Source organism: Paroedura picta, chromosome 1 (genome assembly GCF_049243985.1).
Source record: "Paroedura picta isolate Pp20150507F chromosome 1, Ppicta_v3.0, whole genome shotgun sequence".
Taxonomy (NCBI): domain Eukaryota; kingdom Metazoa; phylum Chordata; class Lepidosauria; order Squamata; family Gekkonidae; genus Paroedura; species Paroedura picta.
In genome coordinates this window covers 57,819,855-57,842,280 of record NC_135369.1, presented here as the reverse complement: position 1 = coordinate 57,842,280, position 22,426 = coordinate 57,819,855, and the positions used below count along the sequence as shown (strand labels likewise).

Genomic DNA, 22,426 nt, shown 5'->3' with positions numbered 1-22,426 from the left:
CAATTCAAAATGGACACACATGTTTATTCTCAGATGGTATTGGAAACTGTATTTAAATGCAGTGACAGGCATAGGTAGTCTCATAAATAGAAATCTCTTGATAAATTATACTGTATTATTTACAAATGTTTCTCATACTCTTACCAAGAACAGGTAACAGTCTTATGGAGTAGTTTATCTGAAAAGCACTGACTCACCAAAGACTATCCAGTGAACTTGATCCTTCTATGTTTGAATCTCAGCACTGCCAAGGCCAATGTTCAAGCCTGTGTGTTCCATGACAGGCTACAACAATTACCAGAACAAATTTTAGATGCTATATAGGTGGTCAAGAGTGCAATATTATTGCCAGCCTTTGTCCTGACCAATTCTATTCTTCTGAACAATTCCACTTTACTATATAGCCTTAGATGCTTTATAAAAATATACTCTCTAGTACAAGTTTCTTTTAAATTATTATGGCAGTGCAACTGATAATATTCGTTTTTTAACAGGATTAATGGATAGCTTTGTTTTTGGACATGTATTATAATACATATCACTATTATAGGTTAAAATTGTAGAATAAAAAAATCTACTCCATTACACTATTGTATCTTTCGAGAGAGGTATATGGAGCAGAATTCTCCAAAGTATATGCAAGTCACATTGGAATAGTTTACTCATAAATAGACCAGATATTTGTCTAGTCCAGATTGGCTCCTCTACCTCTACCCAAGACAGAGGTAGCATTGGTTGGGAAGGCTAATGTTCTAGAGCAGTGGTTCTCAGCCTGGGGGTCAGGACCCCTTTGGGGGTCGAACAACCCTTTCACAGGGTCACAGCAGGGTAAACTGCTTGGCCGAGGGGGGGGCTGCCACTGTTGTCTATTCCATCACTTATTGTGGCTCATCTGGCATCGATCAGAGCCCAGGCCTTGTCCATCATGGCTTCCGTTTGGTGTAATGGCTCCCTGAAGAAGTGAGGGAAGCTCCCTCCTTGTTGATCTTCAGGAGCCACAGCAAGGTTTCCTTGTTTGCTAGGGCTTTTGAGGGGGTTTAAATGGCAGGCATCTTGGAAGGGAAGGGAAGGGAAGGGAAGGGAAGGGAAGGGAAGGGAAGGGAAGGGAAGGGAAGGGAAGGAAGAAGAAATAGGGGATCCATATAATGTTCTTTGCTTTAAGCCTTAAGCCATTCATAGAATCATAGAATCATAGAATCATAGAGTTGGAAGGGGCCATACAGGCCATCTAGTCCAACCCCCTGCTCAACGCAGGATTAGCCCTAAGCATCCTAAAGCATCCAAGAAAAGTGTGTATCCAACCTTTGCTTGAAGACTTCCAGTGAGGGGGCACTCACCACCTCCTTAGGCAGCCTATTCCACTGCTGAACGACTCTGACTGAGAAAAACTTTTTCCTGATATCTAGCCTATATCGTTGTACTTGAAGTTTAAACCCATTACTGCGTGTCCTTTCCTCTGCAGCCAGCAGAAACAGCATCCTGCCCTTCTCCAAGTGACAACCTTTCAAATACTTAAAGAGGGCTATCATGTCCCCTCTCAACCTCCTTTTCTCCAGGCTGAACATTCCCAAGTCCCTCAACCTATCTTCATAGGGCTTGGTCCCTTGGCCCCAGATCATCTTCGTCGCTCTCCTCTGTACCCTTTCAATTTTATCGATGTCCTTCTTGAAGTGAGGCCTCCAGAACTGCACACAGTACTCCAGGTGTGGTCTGACCAGTGCCGTATACAATGGGACTATGACATCTTGTGATTTTGATGTGATGCCTCTGTTGATACAGCCCAAAATGGCATTTGCCTTTTTTACCGCTGCATCACACTGCCTGCTCATGTTTAGTTTACAATCCACAAGTACCCCAAGGTCTCGTTCACACACAGTGCTACCTAGAAGCGTATCCCCCATCCAGTAGGCATGCTTTTCATTTTTCTGACCCAGATGCAGAACTTTACACTTATCTTTATTAAATTGCATCTTGTTCTCATTTGCCCATTTTTCCATTGTGTTCAGATCTCGTTGAACTCTGTCTCTATCTTCCGGAGTATTTGCCAGTCCTCCCAATTTGGTGTCATCTGCAAACTTGATGAGTAGTCCCTCCACCCCCTCATCTAGATCATTAATAAATATGTTAAAAAGTACCGGGCCGAGCACCGAACCCTGAGGTACCCCGCTACTCACCTCTCTCCAGTCTGATGAAACACCATTGACAACAACTCTTTGAGTGCGGTTCTCTAACCAATTCCCTATCCACCTAACGATCTGAAAATCCAGATTGCAGTCCTTCAACTTATCCATCAGAACATCATGGGGAACCTTGTCAAAAGCTTTACTAAAATCCAAGTAAATGACATCAACCGAATTTCCGCGATCCAGCAAACCTGTTACTTGGTCAAAAAAGGAAACTAGGTTGGTCTGGCAGGACCTGTTGGAGACAAATCCATGCTGACTTCCTTGGATCACCAAATTGTCCTCCAGATGTTTGCAGATCGCTCCCTTTAATATCTGCTCCATTATCTTCCCCACAACAGAGGTCAGACTCACTGGTCTGTAGTTTCCCAGGTCATCCTTCCTCCCTTTTTTGAAGATCGGAATAACGTTTGCTCTTTTCCAGTCCTCCGGGACATCTCCAGTCCTTAAAGAGGTTCCGAAGATGATGGACAAGGGCTGTGCAAGTTCTCTGGAAAGTTCTTTGAGTACTCTCGGGTGCATTTCATCTGGACCAGGGGATTTGAACTCATCCAGTGCAGCTAAATGCCTCTCGACAACCTCTCTATCCATGTTAACCTGCCACCCAGACACTATCCTTTGGCTACAGCCATCTCTAGATGTGCCTAAACACTTAGACCTGTGGGAAAAAACAGATGTAAAATAGGCACTAAGCCTTTCTGCTTTCTCTGCATCTTTCGTTAGAGTTTGTCCATCCGCACCCAACAGCGGGCCTATTGCCTCCTTTACTTTACGTTTGCTCCTCACGTAACTGAAAAATCTTTTCTTGTTACAATGGGCTTCCCTGGCCAATCTTAGCTCACTCTCAGCTTTGGCCTTTCTGATGATTGATCTACAGTGCCTAGTAACCTGTAGGTACTCTTCTTTAGAGCTCTGTCCTTCCCTCCATTTCCTGAATATTTTCCTTTTCTTTCTTAGTTCCTCTTGAAGTTCTCTGTTCATCCAAATAGGCTTCTTAGAGCTCCTGCAGTGTTTTCGTCTTTCTGGAATAGTCATTGATTGAGCATGCAATAGCTCTTGTTTGAGTAGCGCCCACCCTTCACATGCTCCCTTCCCTTCCAGCATTCTCGTCCATGGTATGACACTCATCATGTCTCTGAGTTTATTAAAGTTTGCCCTACGAAAATCCAACATCCGCGTCTGGCTACAAGCTTCCTTGGCTCCCCATCTCAAAAGGAATTCTATGAGGACATGGTCACTTCCCCCTAGGGTCCCCACCTCCTTCACCTCATCCACCAACTCTTGCCTGTTGGTCAGTATTAAGTCCAGTATGGCTGAACCTCTTGTGGGTTCATCTACCATTTGATAAATGAAATTGTCAGCCAGGCAGGTCAGAAACTTGCATGACTGAGGACGCTTCGCAGAGTTTGTTTCCCAGCACACATCTGGGAAATTGAAGTCACCCATGATGACAAGGTCCTGCCGTTTGGATATTTTCTCAAGCTGCTCACAAAGTGCAGCATCCACATCCTCTCGTTGGTCAGGCGGTCGGTAGCAGACACCAACCACCACACTGTTTGTTTTCCCCTCGCTTATTTTCACCCAGATGCTTTCCACTGTAGATATGCTCTCCTTCACTAGAATTTCCTGACAGGTAAGCCCTTTTCTCATTGTATCTTATTACATGGGGAAATCATAAAATTTTATTAATTTTATGTTGAAATGCCAGTGACCTGGTAGTGTATGGATCTACATCTGATCCGTTATATTATTATGGTTTTAATTGGTAAATTTTGAAAACTTATTTTATGCTGCCTTGAACACAAGGAAAGACAGGGTATAAATGTTTTAATAATTAAATTACAAACCATGGTTTATTGCTATGGGAATGAGCCTTGGGCAGCTCACATATTTCCTGTCTGCACATAAGGCTCAGAAATGAACCACCTCCAGTTACATGGCAAGCCATTTGTCCTACGTCAGTATTCTAAACCACAGTTCAATTCTTGCTTGAACAGAAGAGAACAAACCATAGTTTCTGATTCAAATAAAACTTGCTAAAGCAAAAATGAGGCCGAGGGATGTTATGAACAAATCTGACAAACTGCAAGGCTTATCCCCCCAACAATGGGCCATGGTTTGCCATTAGATTGTATATCTAATGACTGAACACTGCAGTTAGTGTACTATCAGAAATTCCATCCTCATGCTCTTTTGAGGTGACTTGAAGCCATGGGGGACTGCTTATATACAAGACATGAGCTTTTAAGGTGACTAGTCTCTGCCATTTCTTGCTAAATATGTTTGGATTTAAATATCAGACAAGTATTAGCCCCTAGTATCCAGCCTGCATAAGAGATTTCATTCTCTTCCCACTTTTGAGCCCCAGAGCTGTGGAAAACAGTTTACACTGCCAGGATAGCAGCTGTCAAAATGGCATCTGTAGACATTAGAAGTGAAACTAGTATTACATACAGACACTAACTATACACACCACTGCCAGACAACAATGCTATAAAGCTTGCTATAAAAAATGTGTGAGATTTCTGACTCTGATTTAACTGAATAGTCAGTCAAATTCAGCATTATGGACCCCCGGTTTTCTCTAATTGTCCATAAGCAACTGCTTCGTTTAAATATGAAATATGAGCTTCTTCCAGAATTAACAAGGAGCCCACAAGTGCCTGAGAAAATATCATATTCATTGCCCACTCCGAGAGACAGTTTACGGGAGGTTTCATGCCAGGCTGCAGGCTAGAGTTTTAGTCATGGCAGGTAGCCCTATCTCTTCCTGCACCTACATGGCGGAGCATTTGGCCTGGTGTACCTCATCCGCCCCCAATTTGTGCTCCTGCACAGAAGCCGGGGCAGTGAAGTTCCCAGTGCATAAACGGTCAGAATGAAACAAGTTCGGTTTTAGTTCATTTTAAGGTATTATCCATAAGGAGTGGCTTAGTGTCTTTGGATAGAAGCCTGTCGCTCTGAAGATAGTGCACACAAACACTGTACATGCTCCCTGTTTTGTAGTATAGCATCTAACAAGTAATGCAGAGAGGTTTTGTCTGGTTATATCCTCTCAATAAATTGTGGATTTTCTACCTTTCAATTGAAGCAGTTGTGGTAACTGCCTCAGAGTTATTCTGTGAACAGAAATCCATTATGTGAATGGCAATAGAAGGGCACAGTATATCATCATATGGGCTGCACATATAACATGTGGAAGACTGTTCATTTTTGCATCAGTAATTTTAGAATTATAGGATAATATAACTAGACAATGCTGCATTTCAAGGAACTTGTTCTATATCAACCATCTCAGTCTTTGCCCATTTTAATTTCCTTTTCCATGTTTTTTGCACCTGCAGAAAACAAATCTTCACTGCTCTCATGGTTTTATACTTTCCTCCTTGATTTTTTTTAAATTTGGTTTTTTTCTCCTCACATTATTCCCAATATAGTTTCACCTATTTTGGACATCTGTAATGTAGCAGAAAAGAAATGCATACCTAGTGATCTATTACCACCCTTCTTTTTCAAGATAGTAATCTGCTTTTAAATTGTGTGTTAAAATCTTTGTAATAGGTTTTAAAACACAATTTAAAAGCAAACTGCTATCTTGAGAAAAAAAGAGTGGTACTAGATCACAAGATATGCATTCATACATAGTATCTGTACAATATTCCACAGAATAGACATCAGTGAATAATAAGAATTATTTTACAATCTGGAAATCAAAGCTGGGAAAATCCAGCCAGTTTTTTTAATATATATATTTATTTATTTTCAATGTATAGACTGTCCCTCCACAATGATGGGCTCAGGGCAGTTTACAACATTTGTATATTGTAAAATAATAAAAACATAATAAAATACAATGGTTCAAAAGCCGCCACAAAGTACACAGATTCCAGATACAAAAGTTTTGTTCCTTTTGCTCACTGCATGCTAACTTGACCTGGTAGAAAATTGCTTTCCAGACTTTTTAAAAAAATGTTTGCATTGGCTGTTTTTAATACATTATTTTTGGAAGGAACTATCCCCCACAATGCTAGAAGTAACAGTCATCTAGCCACATTTTTCTCCTCCCATTGTTTTCTTGACAAGCAACCCTATCCAGTGTCTTTCTGAGAACTACTCAACATGTAGCCTTGGAATGATGAAACACAGACTGTGTGCCAGATGTAAATCTTAAGGAGTGAGTATAATGTATAAAAATCAATACAGTTTTGTTATTGAGGTCCAATACATACTTTGTGAAGCAGCTGCATTTCCCAGGCGCATGCCACATGTTTCCTGTTTGAATACTGTACAGAAGAGATGCTTCTCTGTAAACCTACAGGAAGGATAGTAAACATGAGCCACGGAACTGTGATTGGCTGCCTCATGGCATATATTCACCGTGCTTTGACAGATATGTATCTCTTTTCACATTATATCATGTTTGATGTAACTGACAAATCAATCTGTCTGCATCATGTGAATCTACCCAGGGAGAGTTTTCACATTCTGTTGAAGAGAGTATGGTCAACTTGGCATATACTCTTTTTCATCAATAGTGGAAAAGGACATTTTTAAGAACTTGCAAAGAAACTTAATTCTTCAAAGCCTTCACAACATGTATCTCATTTCATATCAACAGCTGCTGATCAATCCCAGAACTTTTCACTTTTTACATTTGTATTGTCAGTCATATGAACTTCCTAGACAAAGAATATATTTATTTATTTATATCCACATTTGCTGTAGTCTCGCAGCAGTTTACTGTAAACCGATAGACTATAATACCTCTAAAAACCCTTAAAAATACAACATTAACATTTAAAACATTCAGATGGCAATATAATCCCAATTCTGACTCCCCCCACCTCTGTTCAGCATTTGGTCAAATTTATATTGTAAATAAAAATAAATAAACTGAATTGATTTGGGAGCCTTGGAGCCAAAACATTCTTGACCTTCCATTCTCTCAACTTAATCAGATGCCGTCAAAGAATACATAACATCATTGAGGCTGGTGATGGATCATGAATTTGAATGCTGTTTAGGCAACACAAATCATACTCCAAACAATGCAGAACTTATTCTACTATACTCAGGCATGTTCACTGATAAAAGTATAAGACAAGGATTTCCAAGACTTTCTTCCCTTCCTTACCCAGAAGAGTGGAGTAAGGTACAGTTTGAGAAATTTTTCAATTCTCAGAATCCTTTCATATACAACTGATCAGAGAGAATAAGTCTATCAAGAAGTATTAAGCATAATACCTAGTTTGAAACATCCATGTTTCCAAGAGACACCTGTGCATAAACATAGTCTTTCCCAGGATTTTTCTCCTGTGGTTCATCATTAAAATGTGTTGGATCAGTTATGGTTTGATCATGCTGTTCTCAGCTGTGGCTCTTGTTTCTTTGGAACTCTTTCCCAGGGAAAATCAAGATTCCTATATTGGCACACTTTCAGAGACATTGTAAAGCCTTTTTATTCAAAGAAGCTTTGGGGAGTAATTGGTGAACTGCAAATTATGTTGTACAGTTGTATACATATGGAAAAGTTAGATTTTAGCTCCATCTTTATTATTCTTTAGTGTGGGTCTTAATACATTTTGCACAGTATAAGCAGTTTAATATATATATACACACACACATATAAATGCCCTTGATTTCAAATATTGAGGAACTTGGTACATATTTTGCCTGTGGGTTCTCACTGCGATCTGGTTAGTTTTTATGAACAAGACCTACATACAAAGCAGTTACTTTACCATTGAGAAAGGGCTCTTCCCCTTAATGTTCCTCATCCTACCCCAAGAAACTTGCTATTTTCAACAACTTTCCAAACAGTTGCCATTCAGATGCAACATATATAACAGTAATAGTAGGATTGGCTAGCCTTTTTTGCAGAAATATTTTGTGTGGAGAAATTTCCACATGCAAGGCAGTATGTTTCCAAGACTCAAAGAACTGGCCTGTGTTATTTTACTTCCTAGCTTCATTGGTCATTTCTTTTGATTCATATTTGATCAGACATTGAATTCTTTTGAAATTAATTTAAACATTGCAGATAGTATAAACTTCATTAATATATAACAGCTGGAAATGGATAAAGAAATCTTTTCATATTCTGAATAAACAGCACAATAGTATTCATTTAAAGAAAGAAAATCGTTTACCAAAACTGCTTTTCTGTCCTTTTTGAGATTAAGAGCAGAACTCCAACCAATTTAACATTATCCTGCTGAGGCACCTCACATACTAACTATCATATGAAGCCTATGGACTAATTGCAGCATCCAACAGGGATCAAACTGAAGGATTGTACAGCCATCTGCAGGAACACATTGATACTGTGTCAGAACTCTGCCGATATTTTCATAGTATTTTATGATTCCAGTTGAATTAAAGAGTTATTACTCTTTAATGCAACTGGAATCATGAAATACTATGAAAATTAGTTAGTTTAAAAACAAAGTACAGAGTGGTGTCAATGTACAGCTTAAAAGAAAGGAGAAAAAGTGGCTGTGTTAAAGATTTATGAAGATATATCAAAATTAACTGCATTGAAATACAGTTTCTTGGATCTTGTATAAAATAGCTGTGGGGACAAGGATTTCAACATATGGAACATGATTTTTCTGCTATTTCAGCAGCCTAAGTACTCCCCAAAATCCCATTTCTGGGGGAGAGGGAACCCTCCAGGAACAGAACCTGGGGGGGGGGACATTTTTGGCTGCTACAGGATAAAGGGTGGGAGGGAAATTATACGTCATGTGTATAAACCCTTGTGCATACAAAATGTTAGTATGTATCCAACCTAGTAGATGTCAGTTGTGCACATATTGCACCAGTGCATCAGAAACGTAATTGGCTACCAGCTAGTTTCCAGGTTCAATTCAACTTTTTGGTATTACTTTTAGAGTTCTGTATAGGACTCACATACTTCTAGAACCATCTCTCCAAATGCCCTCCCATGCACTTAGGCTGATCAAGAAGTTTGAAAGGTCTCTTTCTTTCAAAATAAAATTTGTGATGACTCATTCTAGATCTTTTTTTAGTGCTGGATCCTACCTGGTAAAGCAGCTTGCAAAACATTTGGTTTTAAGGAAATTGTGTAAAACAGTCTTTTGATGATTGTTAATGTACTTATGTTTGTGTACACAGCCCAATAATTGGAAATGAGGAATTAATCTTGTCCGGGCGAGCGTAGAGGGGGGGGGGCAGGGATTGAGAAGCCGTGTTAAAGGGACCTGCCAGAGTTGCCAGAGTAGAAGCAAGAAGGGAAAACCAGAGGAGGGGAAAAGAAACAGGTGGAATGCCGTATCGGCCGTTCGCCCAGACTAGGGGGAGAGAAAGAGACAGGACTGTCAGGGATAGACGGCCATGAAGGAAGGTGCAGAATATTACCGGGAGGGGGGGGAGTAGAGCCAGAGGTGAACTCACCTGAATCCAGGAGAAGCCAATAGCCTGAGGCAGGGATTAGGAGACATGGCTCTCTCAGCCCAGGAGAGGGGCAGCAGGAAGAGGTGGCTAGAAACAACACTCCCAGCCCGTTCGTCCTTGGGAAGGGCCAGAGTGAGAGAACACAGCTGGTGGTACCTAAAAAAGAGAAGGGATGGGAACTTACATGAGTCAGTGAACAGGTAGAAAGGAGGGAGGAAGAAAGGAAGGCTCCAGAAGAAGAAATGGGCGCTAAAAGGGCCTACGTACAAGGGGTGGGGAGTTTGTGGGGGTTTAAAAAGGAAGAAAGGGAAAAGGTGGGGAAGGACGATAAGAGAGGAAAGTGATACGTTGTGATGGTGGAGAGTCACTGTATGACAGAGGCTGAATAAATGGGTTGCTGACAAATTGGTCTGCATGATTCTGTGGGCAGATGTCTAAAGCTGAGGGGACCATGGCAGAAGGGGGCAGAGCCTACAACCCCCCACAGCTTTGTCAGATGTTTACTATGCAGAGTTATATTAGTCAATGACCGTGAATTTCAAATTTTACAGTAGGAAAGTTATTTAAGAAAGGCTTCTGATCATTTAAGAGAATGCAGTTTCTAGAAGTTGTCCATCATTGCATGACTATTGGAAGTTGAATAATGTATTTCCTAAGAGTTTCTGAAGAAAGTAAGTTCCAGTCATTTTTTTAAACTTTGCTAAATAAAAAAGAAACAAAGCATCAGCTTTATCTGACATTCATACAGCACTTAACTACCACACACAATACATATATAAATACTTGGTTTCAGTGTATCTTACTTTGGAAGAAAATATATTAACGTTTGAGGACAATAAATAGGCTTGGATCCAGACACACTCAAGACTTTCTCCTGTGGATTGTGACTTTCTCACATCTTCCCTCCTGAGGCAACCTACAATGTCCCCCCATAATAAGAATGACGGGCATTTTGTGTGGCAGCAGGGATGAGAGGGATCAAACTTGAGAAACATAAACCTTTGAACTCCCAGAAATGGTATCTTGGAATCCAAACCAAAATCTAGGAAGTGTATGACTGAAGAAAGGTAGAATGCAGGGCACAATAATTGCACTCAATAATGAAGCCAATTAGACAATAGCAAGCATATCAGGTGCCTAGATTTTTTAAAATATTGTTTCTTGGGTGTCAATTTAAAATTACTGTTAGCTTGAAAATGTTCCTATTTCTTGTGATTCTTTTCAGAGGGGTTTTGACCTATAAAGCCTATAAATGGAATCTAGCCAGGCTATGCTATTTTATCGATTACTACAATGTATTCTACTTGCAAACAGGCTGTTTGCAATTCCTTGGCCAGTGCTTTAACATACGAGGTACTGTTCTTCTGAGTGCCACTATCATACTGCTATTTTTGTGAAAGCTATGGAATTACACCCACTGCTAGATTGCTTTAGTGAGGGGAAGAACTTGTCAAGGTTCTTGTTTTGTTTGTAAAGAACTGATCTCATGACACCTCCTACACAAAGATAATCTCTCTGAAGGAGAATAATGTGTGAAGTATTGGGTTTTTTGCAAAATACTTGTTGGAAAACCAAGACCAGGGAGTTGCTGGGAAAACAAGCCTTTGAACCAGCTTAATATGTGGTGAGGCATATGGTTAATTTCCCTACATAGTGATATTGGTTTGGTTTTAATAACTACAGTATTTGTTGACATATTAGACTACTTTTCCCCCCTGAAAAACATGCCTCCAAGTGGTAGGGTCGTCCTATACGCCAGGTGCACTTCAGTTGGGATAGTAGCTGCCCATAGTGGCCCATAGTACTGTAATGTAATGTAACAAACTCTATATTTTGAGTGGAAATGTTGGGGGGTCGTCTTATACGCCCAGTCGTCTTATATGCCGGCAAATCCCTCTTCTTCTCATGAAAAAAGGCTTTCTTAGTCAAAGGAAACATTTCTCTAGTAAAAAAAAAATAACTGAAGTCACTGGATTCAACCTAAGTTCCATCTAGGATAGATGAGGTATGAAATGGCTCTTTGTAACATGTGAAAATTTAGTAAGGAGAGTAATAGGGCTCCAGGTAAGTAAATTAAAAGCAGATTCTAAGGTGAAAACAATCATATCACAATATATTTAAATGAAGATAACTGCAGTGTGGGGTGCCTTGCTCCCTCTTAAAGGTCCTGGTCTCACAGATGATCTCACCTAGAAACAAATCTTTGTGTGTGGGGGTGTTAGATCCTGAAAATGATAGCAGTATGCTTATGCTCTGCTTCACTTGCAGCATTTTTAAGCATTTTAGGCTACAGTATTTGAAACAGCTGTGTGGAGTGGTTTGCCATGCAACATAATAAGGTGTGAAATTGTAAGGGAAGTAGACTTTCAACAGAAACAAGAAAGCAAAGAAAATGTCAGTATAAAGTAGCAAATGCAAATCAGCTTTAAAAATTACCTGATTACAACGCAATCACAAATAGACCATTTCAATTTACCATAAATTCTTTTCTGAAGTCCCTCTTTTAATATCATTCCTTATACGTCAATATTTTTAAAATTACACAAAGGAGAGAGAGCAAGTTCTAAATCAGAACGAGGTGGGCATTTTTAAAATGTCGCAACAGCTTTATTCCCCAGTGTTCTGTCGTTGCTGTTGTTTGTTCACTTAACCAGAAAAGGCAAGACAATAACAACAAATTTATTTTATTTTTTTGGCCTACTAGTATGAGTTCACACCAGTCTGGCTTTTGCAGCCCTTTTCTTTCCCTTTGCCTCTGCTGTGACACTTGCAGGCCTACTTCACTGTTGTGCAGCTGATGCCCTGTCCAGGCTTATATTTTTCTTAGTGACAGTGAGTGTTCTTGCCAAATGCCAGGGACCATAGTCACATCTGTTTGTCTCCCAAGCTTGTCTGAGGCTGCTCGGGAACACTTTTTATCCAGGGGGCAGCTTTAACTAGGCCTAATACTCTGGAAAGCTCTCTTTGAAAAAGCATACAATGAGGCGACAAGTTCCTGTTGTCTTTCCTTTAAAATTATTCCCTTTGACACTACTTGCTCGAATCCCTGTCACCAGCACATCAACAGCCAAGTTTTCAGGCAAGGTGGTCTTAACAAGTTCTATCCCCCACTGCCAAAACAACATGCCTAGCTTCCTGCCAGTACACTATTTATAAAATGATAGCTTGCAGCAAGCTATGGGTAAGTGAGAGGAATCAGGGAAATAGCCATTTGCAATCTTCATATTAAGGATATACCAGCAGGGATGGTCAGAGTTTGCTATGTCCCATTTCATGAATGTATAGTGCAATCCTAAGCAGAGTTACAGCCTATTAAGTTCCAAATACGGTAGAACAATAATAGTAAATATGCCTATTCAATTAAATATTCCTGTGACTGCTCCCCCCAATATAAATATTTAGTTTATGGCCCTTACATTTTATGCATCTCACAGGCCTTTTGAATGAAGTTGCGCATACTTTTTTTGCAGTTGGCTGAACAATGCAAATGAAAGGCTCTGTGAAAAGCAATACTGCTTGAAAATATTCTCATCTATTTCATCATCAGCCTTAAACTTGAAGCGACTTTGCTTGCTATAACTCATGGTGAATATCAGATGCTCTGGTGGGCTTGCTTTCCATTTCACTCTACACACTGAAATTCTTAACATCTCCCAGATGTGTGGGCTTTAGATTCAGGAGCAGCTGAGATAGCTCTTTGCAATATGCATGCTGGGTTTCCTTTTTTGCCCCTAATAGCTCACAGAAGAAGCAGAACATCAAATCCTCTTCTAACATCCACTGTTCACCACAAGCTGTTAATATACTGTGTAGGCCTTATTGTAAGGCAATAGGTTTAAGCAAATCTAAATGGTCTTGTTTTGAGAAGGGAAGAAGGATTTTGGATTATATTATAAAGTGTTGTTTTTTAAAAAAATTCTTGATAGAATTTCTTAATTGTTTGCAGCATGCCAAAGCACCCTACTGTTTTTCCTCAGAACAGCAAGAAAACAAAAATTGCTCTCACCTTGGCTAGTGAGCAAATTGAACACAGTTGCCTCTCAGATACTTATTGATTTTAAATTAAAAAGTAACCCCCACATTCTGCAGAAAAGGTGACAACAGTAGCAAAGTAGTTTTTACATAGTGTTATGTGATTTCATTCTCCTGCATGTGCTGATGGAGAAGTGAAAAAGATCCACGTTCCATAATCTAACTGATCAATAATCTAGACATCTCAATGTAGTGTAACAGATAATCAATTTGAGCAGAATTACTCAAGAATTACTCAAGCACAGCTTGCTGTTATTCTTGGATCTAGGGTCTTCAGGTTCAGTTGTCTGAATTTATTATTTTTTATTGTTTTTTGGAGCCTCTAATCTGGGGAACCATATTTAATTCCCCACTCCTCCTCCACAGCCAGCCATCTGGGTGACCTTGGGCCAGTCAGAGTCTCAAGCTCACAGCGTGTCTGATGTGGGGAGTGGAAAGGAAGGTGATTGTAAGCCTATTTGACAATCCTTTGGGTAGTAAAAAAGTAGGGTATCAAAAAAAAGTTCTATGGCCCTACACAACCAGAGGTTGCATGGGGCATCACTTGATTCCTCCCACTCTTTGAAGAAGTATACATCTGCCACTGCTACCTCTAAAACAAAATGTTCCTCTGGCCCTATGTTAAGAGCTGCTGAAGATTGCAATGTCAATAAATAGAAGGGACTTTCTTACTTCGAAGGATATGACAAAAGCCTTTCCTCCACCCTGTCCTGGCAGGAGCTACTGACTTAGGTTTTAACATCTGACTAAAAAAAAGAAAAGAATATGCCCCAAAACCTTGATTTCAGTTTTTAACATTGTTTTAACAACATGACAGGGCTCCAGAGCCAGCAAAGCCAGAATGAAGGTGGAAGCAAGAAATTAGTAGAATAATTTTAAAAAAGAACAAATTTTGGGTCCAGTGGCATCTTTAAGACCAATGAGGTTTTATACAATGTATGAGCTTTTGTGTGCATGCATACTCCCTCAGATTCAAGCGCATACCTTTAATAAAACTTTGTTCACCTTAAAGGAACCATTGGCCCCTAAAGTTGTTCTGCTGCTTCAGACCAACATGGCTTCCCGTTTGAATTAATCAGAATCAGGGAATGCGCATACAGATTAATGTTCAGATATATGTACTAAGCAACAGTGTTAAAAAGTCCACCAGTTCTCATTCCTAGTATGTAATGGGTATCTCAGAGAATATGTCAAAGTTTTAAAGAGTGGAGAAAGAAAAGGAAGGACAGCAAGGAAATGGGAAGATGCTGCGCTGTGATGTTGGCTTAGGATGGCATACAGAATCTTGAAGTCTGAATATCTAGGTAAACCTGAGACCCACCTCAGCCTGAAGCTAAGGAAGGAATTCAAGTAGTCACATTGGAAGGGTGTCAAATGGGAATCCAGGCTGAGAGGGAAATGCACATAGAGCAGAATTGTGAAAAAGCATGAGCCTAGTTTCTGAGCGTTCCCAATCACGCTTCCAAAATTGAGCACAAATAGAAATTAAGAAGGCAGCTGTTGTTGAACGGGTTCAGCGGTAATAGATATAAGTTAGCTTTTTGAAAGACTGGAGAAAAGTGAAGATGTCTGAAGCACGCATCGCGATTAGCTGGGAAGGAAAGAAAGCGGAAGGCTTGAGACAGAGGAGGTTTTATCATGTACTTTTTAAATAGCCACCTTAGTGGCCCTTGTCAGGGCAGAAAGGCAGCACACACTTTTTAGAGTAAATAAATTAAGAGTCTTTCTCTGAGCAAATAAATTGATACAAGAAGGAGATATTGTTATGCCTCTGAAAATTTAATTTGTATGATGATGAAAAGGGTACCTTTGATATTAGAAATTGTAGGAAAGGTTTAAAATAAAGCAAGTATTCATAACAACTTAAGTAGCACAGACCATCTGGAGTTTGCCAGGTTGGCCATGCTCAAATCATGGGATGGTAGACCACCAAAGAAGACTAGGGTTGCTATGCAGAGGAAGGCAATGGCAAAACCATCTCTGCTCATATTTGAAAAACCCCATGGACTGGAACTTTTCAACTTATGGTAACTTACCATAGGTTGTTTGTGATGTGGTAACAATTATTAATATCATTAAAATCCCTGCTAGATCAGATGAGTGATTCATCTAGTCCAGCATTCTGTTTCACACAATGCAGAAGGCCTTGCAATGCAGCAGCCCAGCTAGGCAAGTTGGGCCACCAGGGAAGATGCTACATCTGCAGCCATGGAATGTAGCTGGCCAACCTTCTCCCCCCTCCCTGGCTTTTTTTGCAATGGAATGGAACCAGCTGTACCTCCTCGCTGCCACCTGGAAGCAGTGAGGAGAAGGATGAAGGCAAGAAGACCCACAATTGGCCCTCAAAGGGGGAGTGCCCTTTGTTGGGTCCATATCCCCCACTGAGGACCAATTAGGGAAGGTTTCAACCAGTCTGCACACAAACCGGGTATTATGGCTGCACATTAATCTGTATTACATTAATCTTTGATGCATTCCATCCACCTTAAGTCTCATTGTGCAAGGTAGATTATAAATAAAATTAAAATACATCTTGGAAAACATGCCACAGGGATATTGCTACAAAACAATGCTAAAGCATTCACAGCTCTTTGGTTTAGAAAAAAATACAAGGAAAATGAGAGAGCATCTCAGAGAGTTAGGAATATTAAGTTGTCTGAGTGAACTATTATTATCAATTAAGGCTCCCCCCCCCTGCAGTGGCCAAAGTGCTTTCCTTACTAAGGCAACCAAGTGGCAGATAACTACTGTCTAATTCTAGCTGCTAATTTCAGTGAACTGCAGAAACAAAGTATTGTCCTACCTTTTATCAGTCAGTTTTTTTCCTGTTATTAAAACTATATTACTCTGTAACTCAGTGGTTCTCAACGTGAGGGTCGGGACTCCCTTGGGGGTCGAATGACCCTTTCCCAGGGGTCGTGGCAGGGTGAGCAGTTTGGCCAGGGGGGGCACCACCACTGTTGCCGCTTCACCTGAAAGCACCCACCAATTTATAACCAGTATATAACCAGTTTACATACAATCATGAACAATGGATCTTCACGCCATTGGTCAGTTTCAGTTTAATTTCTGTGAAAGAACACTTGTATAATTTTATGGTTGGGGGTCACCACAACATGAGGAACTGTATTAAAGGGTCATGGCATTAGGAAGGTTGAGAACGACTGCTATAACCAATTACAAAGTTTCTTTAAAGAACACCTTTTATGTATGTTTTATCTGTTGTATCTCTCAGGACTTTTAATTTAAACATTTTTATTTCACATTCTCAACTAAAAGGTAGTTAGGTGCCTTGCTACAGATAAAACAGTAGAGGAAGGAAAGCAAGCCACAATATAAGAAAAAGCCTAACAATAATAACAGATGAAATAAAGCATATAATAGTAGAGCAACCAGGTCAAAAAATATATTTGTCAAGGCCTAGGAAAATAAAAATGTCTTTGCCTAGTATTTGAAACTAAAGAAGCTTGTCTCCAAACAAAGGGATGCAGTAAGGCAGTTTCAAAGACAAAGCAGAAAAGGCCTACCCTCTGGTTGTTATATACCTTTCCTGCTCAAAAGCAAGGGCATAGAGAGCAGAATTTCGAAAGATATTAACTGCCAGGCAGGTTCATATGGGAACAAGTGATCCTTGAGATATCCCAGTCACAAGCCATTTAGGGCTCTGGGGAATGTAGAAATATAGTACTTCTCTGTAGCATTCCATTGAGTGATTCAGTTACTGCAATGAATATCAAAATTTAAAGCTTTATGTGATTAGTAGATTTTCTTGTATGAAACATTCAACAGGAAAATACTTTTGGCCTGTTGCTTTACCATGTTTAACACTGTGTATGTTTAGACTAGTTCCCATTTGAATTTAGTAGAAGGCAGATCTTCTGTTTTACATAGTGTCTTGGGATGGGTTTATTCTAACAGTAAAGCTTCAATAAGTAGATCTAAAACATTTAACAGTTATCTCAAGATCGGCTGTATAAGAAGGGGGTGGGACCTCTAAAGGGCCTCAGCCAAAATACGTTTATAAGTTCTGGACAGCGTGGAAGGAAAGTGAGTTGGTTTGGCTTTTTTAATTCTTCACTACCTATTGCCCAACTGGTCAGTCCTAGAGGAGATCAGCCCTGACTGCTCTTTAGAAGGCCAGATCCTGAAGATGAAACTGAAATACTTTGGCCACCTCATGAGAAGGAAAGACTCCCTGGAGAAGAGCCTAATGCTGGGAGCGATCGAGGGCAAAAGAGGAAGGGGACGACAGAGAATGAGGTGGCTGGATGGAGTCACTGAAGCAGTAGGTGCAAACTTAAATGGACTCCGGGGAATGGTAGAGGACAGGAAGGCCTGGAGGATCATTGTCCATGGGGTCGCGATGGGTCGGACACGACTTTGCACCTAACAACAACAACAACCTATTGCCCAGGCTTATTCAATATTTTGAAGATAGACACATAGAAGTACTACTTCACACAATGTATAGTTGACATCAAATTCCCCAAGATCTGCTGATGTGATTACTTTGATCACTAAAAAGAGTGAAGCAAAATACTTAGAGAGTGAAACAAAAAACAAATGCATATGCATATAATGTACAAATTTAAGAAGTCATTGAAAAGAGGCTACCTTAAAAGTTGATAATGGTCATATAGTAATAAAATGTTTTTCTAACGCCAGACAATAGCAACCTATTGGAAACTTACCACCAGCCTTGCAAACACTTTAGAAATTTAATTTTCTCTGTTTTCTTGCTGGGAGCTTCTGTGTTTCATTTACATTGAATAAAAAGGTGGTTGGTTTTGAACATTTAAAATGTACTTTTTTCATTACTTATCCTAGAAACAGTTTTCATGCTGAGTAACTTGCTGTAAATTTTCTTGTAATTATTTACAGACAAACAAGTGTCCATTTAGGATCTTTATGCATGGGAGATATCAAACGAAGAAGAAAAGCTGCACCACTTCCAGGACCTACTGGTAAGTACTTTCACCATAATAACATACCCGAAATTGTAATTCTGCAAAACACCTTGGAGCTACGGATAATTCATAGGATTTACCTGTATCTAAATAAGCTCAAGATACTTAAGAGAACACGCTGTATCTGGTTTCAGTGGTTGAGACAGGGGCTTGTGCAGATAATGGTTGCAATTTAATGTTGCTGTCAGTTTGAGCAGCCGGTGTAACTCATTCTATGATTTGCTGCTAACTGGCCCTGCTCACTACTCAGTTTTTTCCTGTGAAAATGAATACCGCATTAATATCCTTAACAACAAAGCTTGCCAAGGACCCCCATTACAGACCTTCTCATAGTCACTATTATTTGTTCCCTTACCCCATGTTTTTCTTTTAAGCTTACAGCATACACTGCCTTTAGTAAGTTAATTCTTTGTTAAGTATATAGTATATAGGTTGTTTCTAATTGAGTACAGCTCTACTTCAAAGCCTCATAGAGAGATCTTGAGGTAGTTACCAAAATCAGTGAAATAATAACATTATTTGATATGTCTATGTGTGCCCCAAACCCAGTACTTCAACTAGAAGAGAAATAAACCCAGAAGGAAAATGTGAGGTGAGTACTGAAATTAGAAGCAATACAAAAGGGATGCCCAGGCTGACTTAACTGCACAATCTTGTACAGATTTTTACTGCAGTCTTATTGAGCAGAACTGCACTGTAAGAAATTCCCCTACCCTATCTCATCCAAATAATTTCAGTTTTTGGATCCTAAAAGATTGAAGGCAATGCAGTAAATAAAATAGCATGTTTTCACAACTTATTGCATCAATGTGGCATAACCTATAATGTTCACCACATTTAAGCTTTAGGATGGTTAGGGCTGATCCTGGTTTGAGCAGGGGGTTGGACTAGATGGCCTGTATGGCCCCTTCCAACTATGATTCTATGATTCTAAGCTATCCTTTTGCCTTTCCTGATCACTCCACTAGCCCATTTCTTCACTTTTCAGCTTGATAGTGATGGTACATGAGGGTATGTATGTGAATTCCCAGTCCCACCTCACAAGAGCATTGCTCTTTGCACTCACTGTGGTAGTAGAACTAATTTTTAGGAACAGTTTCTCTGTTCTCCTTACCCTGTAGTAATTGTACAAGATAGAGTTCCTCCAAAGAACATTCAGTATGAAATCCTTCATGCACTAGACTTCCCTGTTCCATTCAGGTGAGTTAGTTCTACTTGATTCCGAACACATGCCAGTTTGTACAAATGCAGTTAACTGGTATTGCTTGGGTTGTGAGCCACCTAGACTGAGACCATGCCATGTCTGTGTTCTGCATAGTACCTGGCAAATCACTGGTGCTTAATCTGTAGTATTAAAGGTAAAAGTATCCCCTGTGCAAGCACTGGGTCATGTCTGACCCTTGGGGTGATGCCCTCTAGCGTTTTCATGGCAGACTCAATACGGGGTGGTTTGCCAGTGCCTTCCCCAGTCATTACCATTTACCCCCCAGCAAGCTGGGTACTCATTTTACCAACCTCGGAAAGATGGAAGGCTGAGTCAACCTTGAGCCGGTTCCTGGGATTGAACTTCCAGCCTCATGGGCAGAGCTTCAGACTGCATATCTACTGCCTTACCACTCTGCGCCACAAGAGGCTCTTAATCTGTAGTATTACGTCATTGTAATACGTAGTATTAGCAGCCAACACAAGAATCCGTTCATTTTGAAGGATTCAGACATTGCAAAGTAAAAGCATAAGTTTCTGACAACCATTGTAGACATTTCAGAATGTTTGCCTCTGTTGTAGACAAGAAACCTGTAATATTATTATTATTATTACTAGGGTTCAATTACCTGGCCCCTGGCCAGGCAGCTTAAGGTGACTTTCGGCCGCAGCTCACACCCGGATCAAGTTGGGCAGGTGGAGGCTGGCCAGCTTGTTAGCAGGCCTGGGATAGAGCTCCTTAGCAGGCAGTTAGCAGGCTGGGAGGCCCTGCTTAGCAGGCCCTGCTTAGCAGGCCCAGTCTAGCAGGCCAAGAGACCCTCAAGGCCCTCGTTAGCAAGCCCTGCCCAGCAGGCCAAGTGGCCCTCGTTAGCAGGCCCTCCACCACAACCCTTTGTCCAGGGGCCTCTCCCCTTACCTGCTGCTGGCTCCAGACACTGAAGCATCTGAGACCAAAGAGGCTAGAGTCTAGGGATGGAGGGCAGGAGCTGCAGGGGCAGGGCCAATCAGGGTGCAGCCACCGATTGACCCTATTCCAACTTGGACAGCCGGACACGTTCCACCCCCTAGGCTGTTTCACAAATATATAGAGGAACCATGGATAATGATTTAATGTATTTATATACCGCCTTCCCCTAAGGCTCAGGGCGGTTTGCATAAAATGGGGAACAATAAAATGGTGACTCCTAGTAATTGTTTGGTTTCTGTGTTTGCTTAAAAGTGATAAAGTTCTGTCATAATTGAAACACTGTAAATACACTGTGTAAAATGTATCTATCTGTTTTTATACATATCGCTGTGTATATAGCTACATATATACACATATCTAGAGAGAGTACTTATATTCAGAACTGTTCCCAGGAGTTACTTAAGTTTGGTATGCCAGTAGAATATGGCTTTGAAGTTTCACAGTTTTAGGCTTTTAGAAGGAACAAGAACGTTCTCAAAAACGTTGCAACTTTAGTGGCAGTAATATTTTTAAAGAGTTTGGATATGTTCTCAGTCATGTTCTCAGATTCAGAACATATGTGTAGTGAGAAGTGAAATGCTTAATGGCTGGAGAGAGGCTAATATAATTATATCTAAAAGGTGGTTTTAACATCACAAGTTGAAAGTGCCAGAAGGAAGTCATTTTGTGAAATGTATCTCCATACTCTTAAGTTTCATATACGTTTTAATCTGCATGTGAAACATCAGACTCTGTTTGCAAGAGCTGATATCCCTACATTATTTTCTTGTGGAGGTTATAGGCTGGAGGAAACCTGGTTGAAAGCTCAGTTTACCTTTGAATATAGAAGTGACCTTAAGGAAGTCAAAAATCTTAGCCAATATTAGTGGCACCCATAGTGGCTAGAATCACTGCAGTTCTCAGCAACCTGTCCTCTCATCCTACAGCAAGAATCACCCAACTATGCCTTTTGCCAGGAAAAATCGCCCTCAAAGCTGGTGGAGAGGGTTGTGCCACCTGCACATTTTGAGTGGGCCTGAATGCTTCTAAGCCATTACAACTCTCTTACAGAGTGGGTTAGGAGTGGATGACAGTGGTGCTGATGCTTTCGGTGCCACAATAAAAGAGATCCATTGTAGTGCAGGTAGGTGACAACTGCTGATGCAGTAGTGCCTGTGAAGGGCACAGTGCTATGATTACAGACACAAAGTGTCAGATTGTGGATTGCCTTTGTACTGTTGTCAAGATATAATGCAGAGCTACAGCAAGAGCTGCCTGGGAATAAGTTAACCTTGGATACCAGAAGTTCTAATTTCTGATTAGTATGTAAGTTCACTATAGTCATGATAAATGTATTCTGTACAGGCTCAGCAGTAATTTCATGTCTTCTGGCTCCATGTGCTCCAGGATTGAGAGCCGCCATCATTAATAGCTGATGCCAAGAGTAAACGGAGCTCTGGCGCAAACTAAGCTCTGATCGTATGTGCTCTGAAAACTGAATATTTGGTAGCAAATTTTTGCTTTGCTTTCCAGAAAGGTAGTAAATAGGTAAAATATTTAACAAATTGCCAAAGCAACTCTACACACAGTTAGATCTGTGATTTAAGAGCTTATTGGCATATCGCTGAATGCAGGATTGTATATAGGAGCACACCCCAATGGTATTTGAATATAATGTA

General features: G+C 40.4%; 1 protein-coding gene across 8 annotated transcripts in view; it reads left to right on the top strand.

Annotated features, from left to right (window-relative positions):
- The window catches only part of GPATCH2 (G-patch domain containing 2), a 138,097-nt gene that overhangs the window by 95,663 nt on the left and 20,008 nt on the right, over window positions 1-22,426 (top strand). For 7 of the 8 annotated variants that reach the window (XR_013231363.1, XR_013231369.1, XM_077339574.1 and 4 more), the window contains one exon: window positions 18,513-18,595. Coding sequence is in view for 5 of the 8 variants with exons in the window: in XM_077339574.1 (XP_077195689.1) it covers window positions 18,513-18,595 (83 nt within the window). In the remaining 3 variants the exon portion in view is untranslated. Of the gene's footprint in view, window positions 1-18,512; window positions 18,596-22,426 lie in introns of those variants that run through there. The other variant, XR_013231366.1, reaches the window with a different exon arrangement.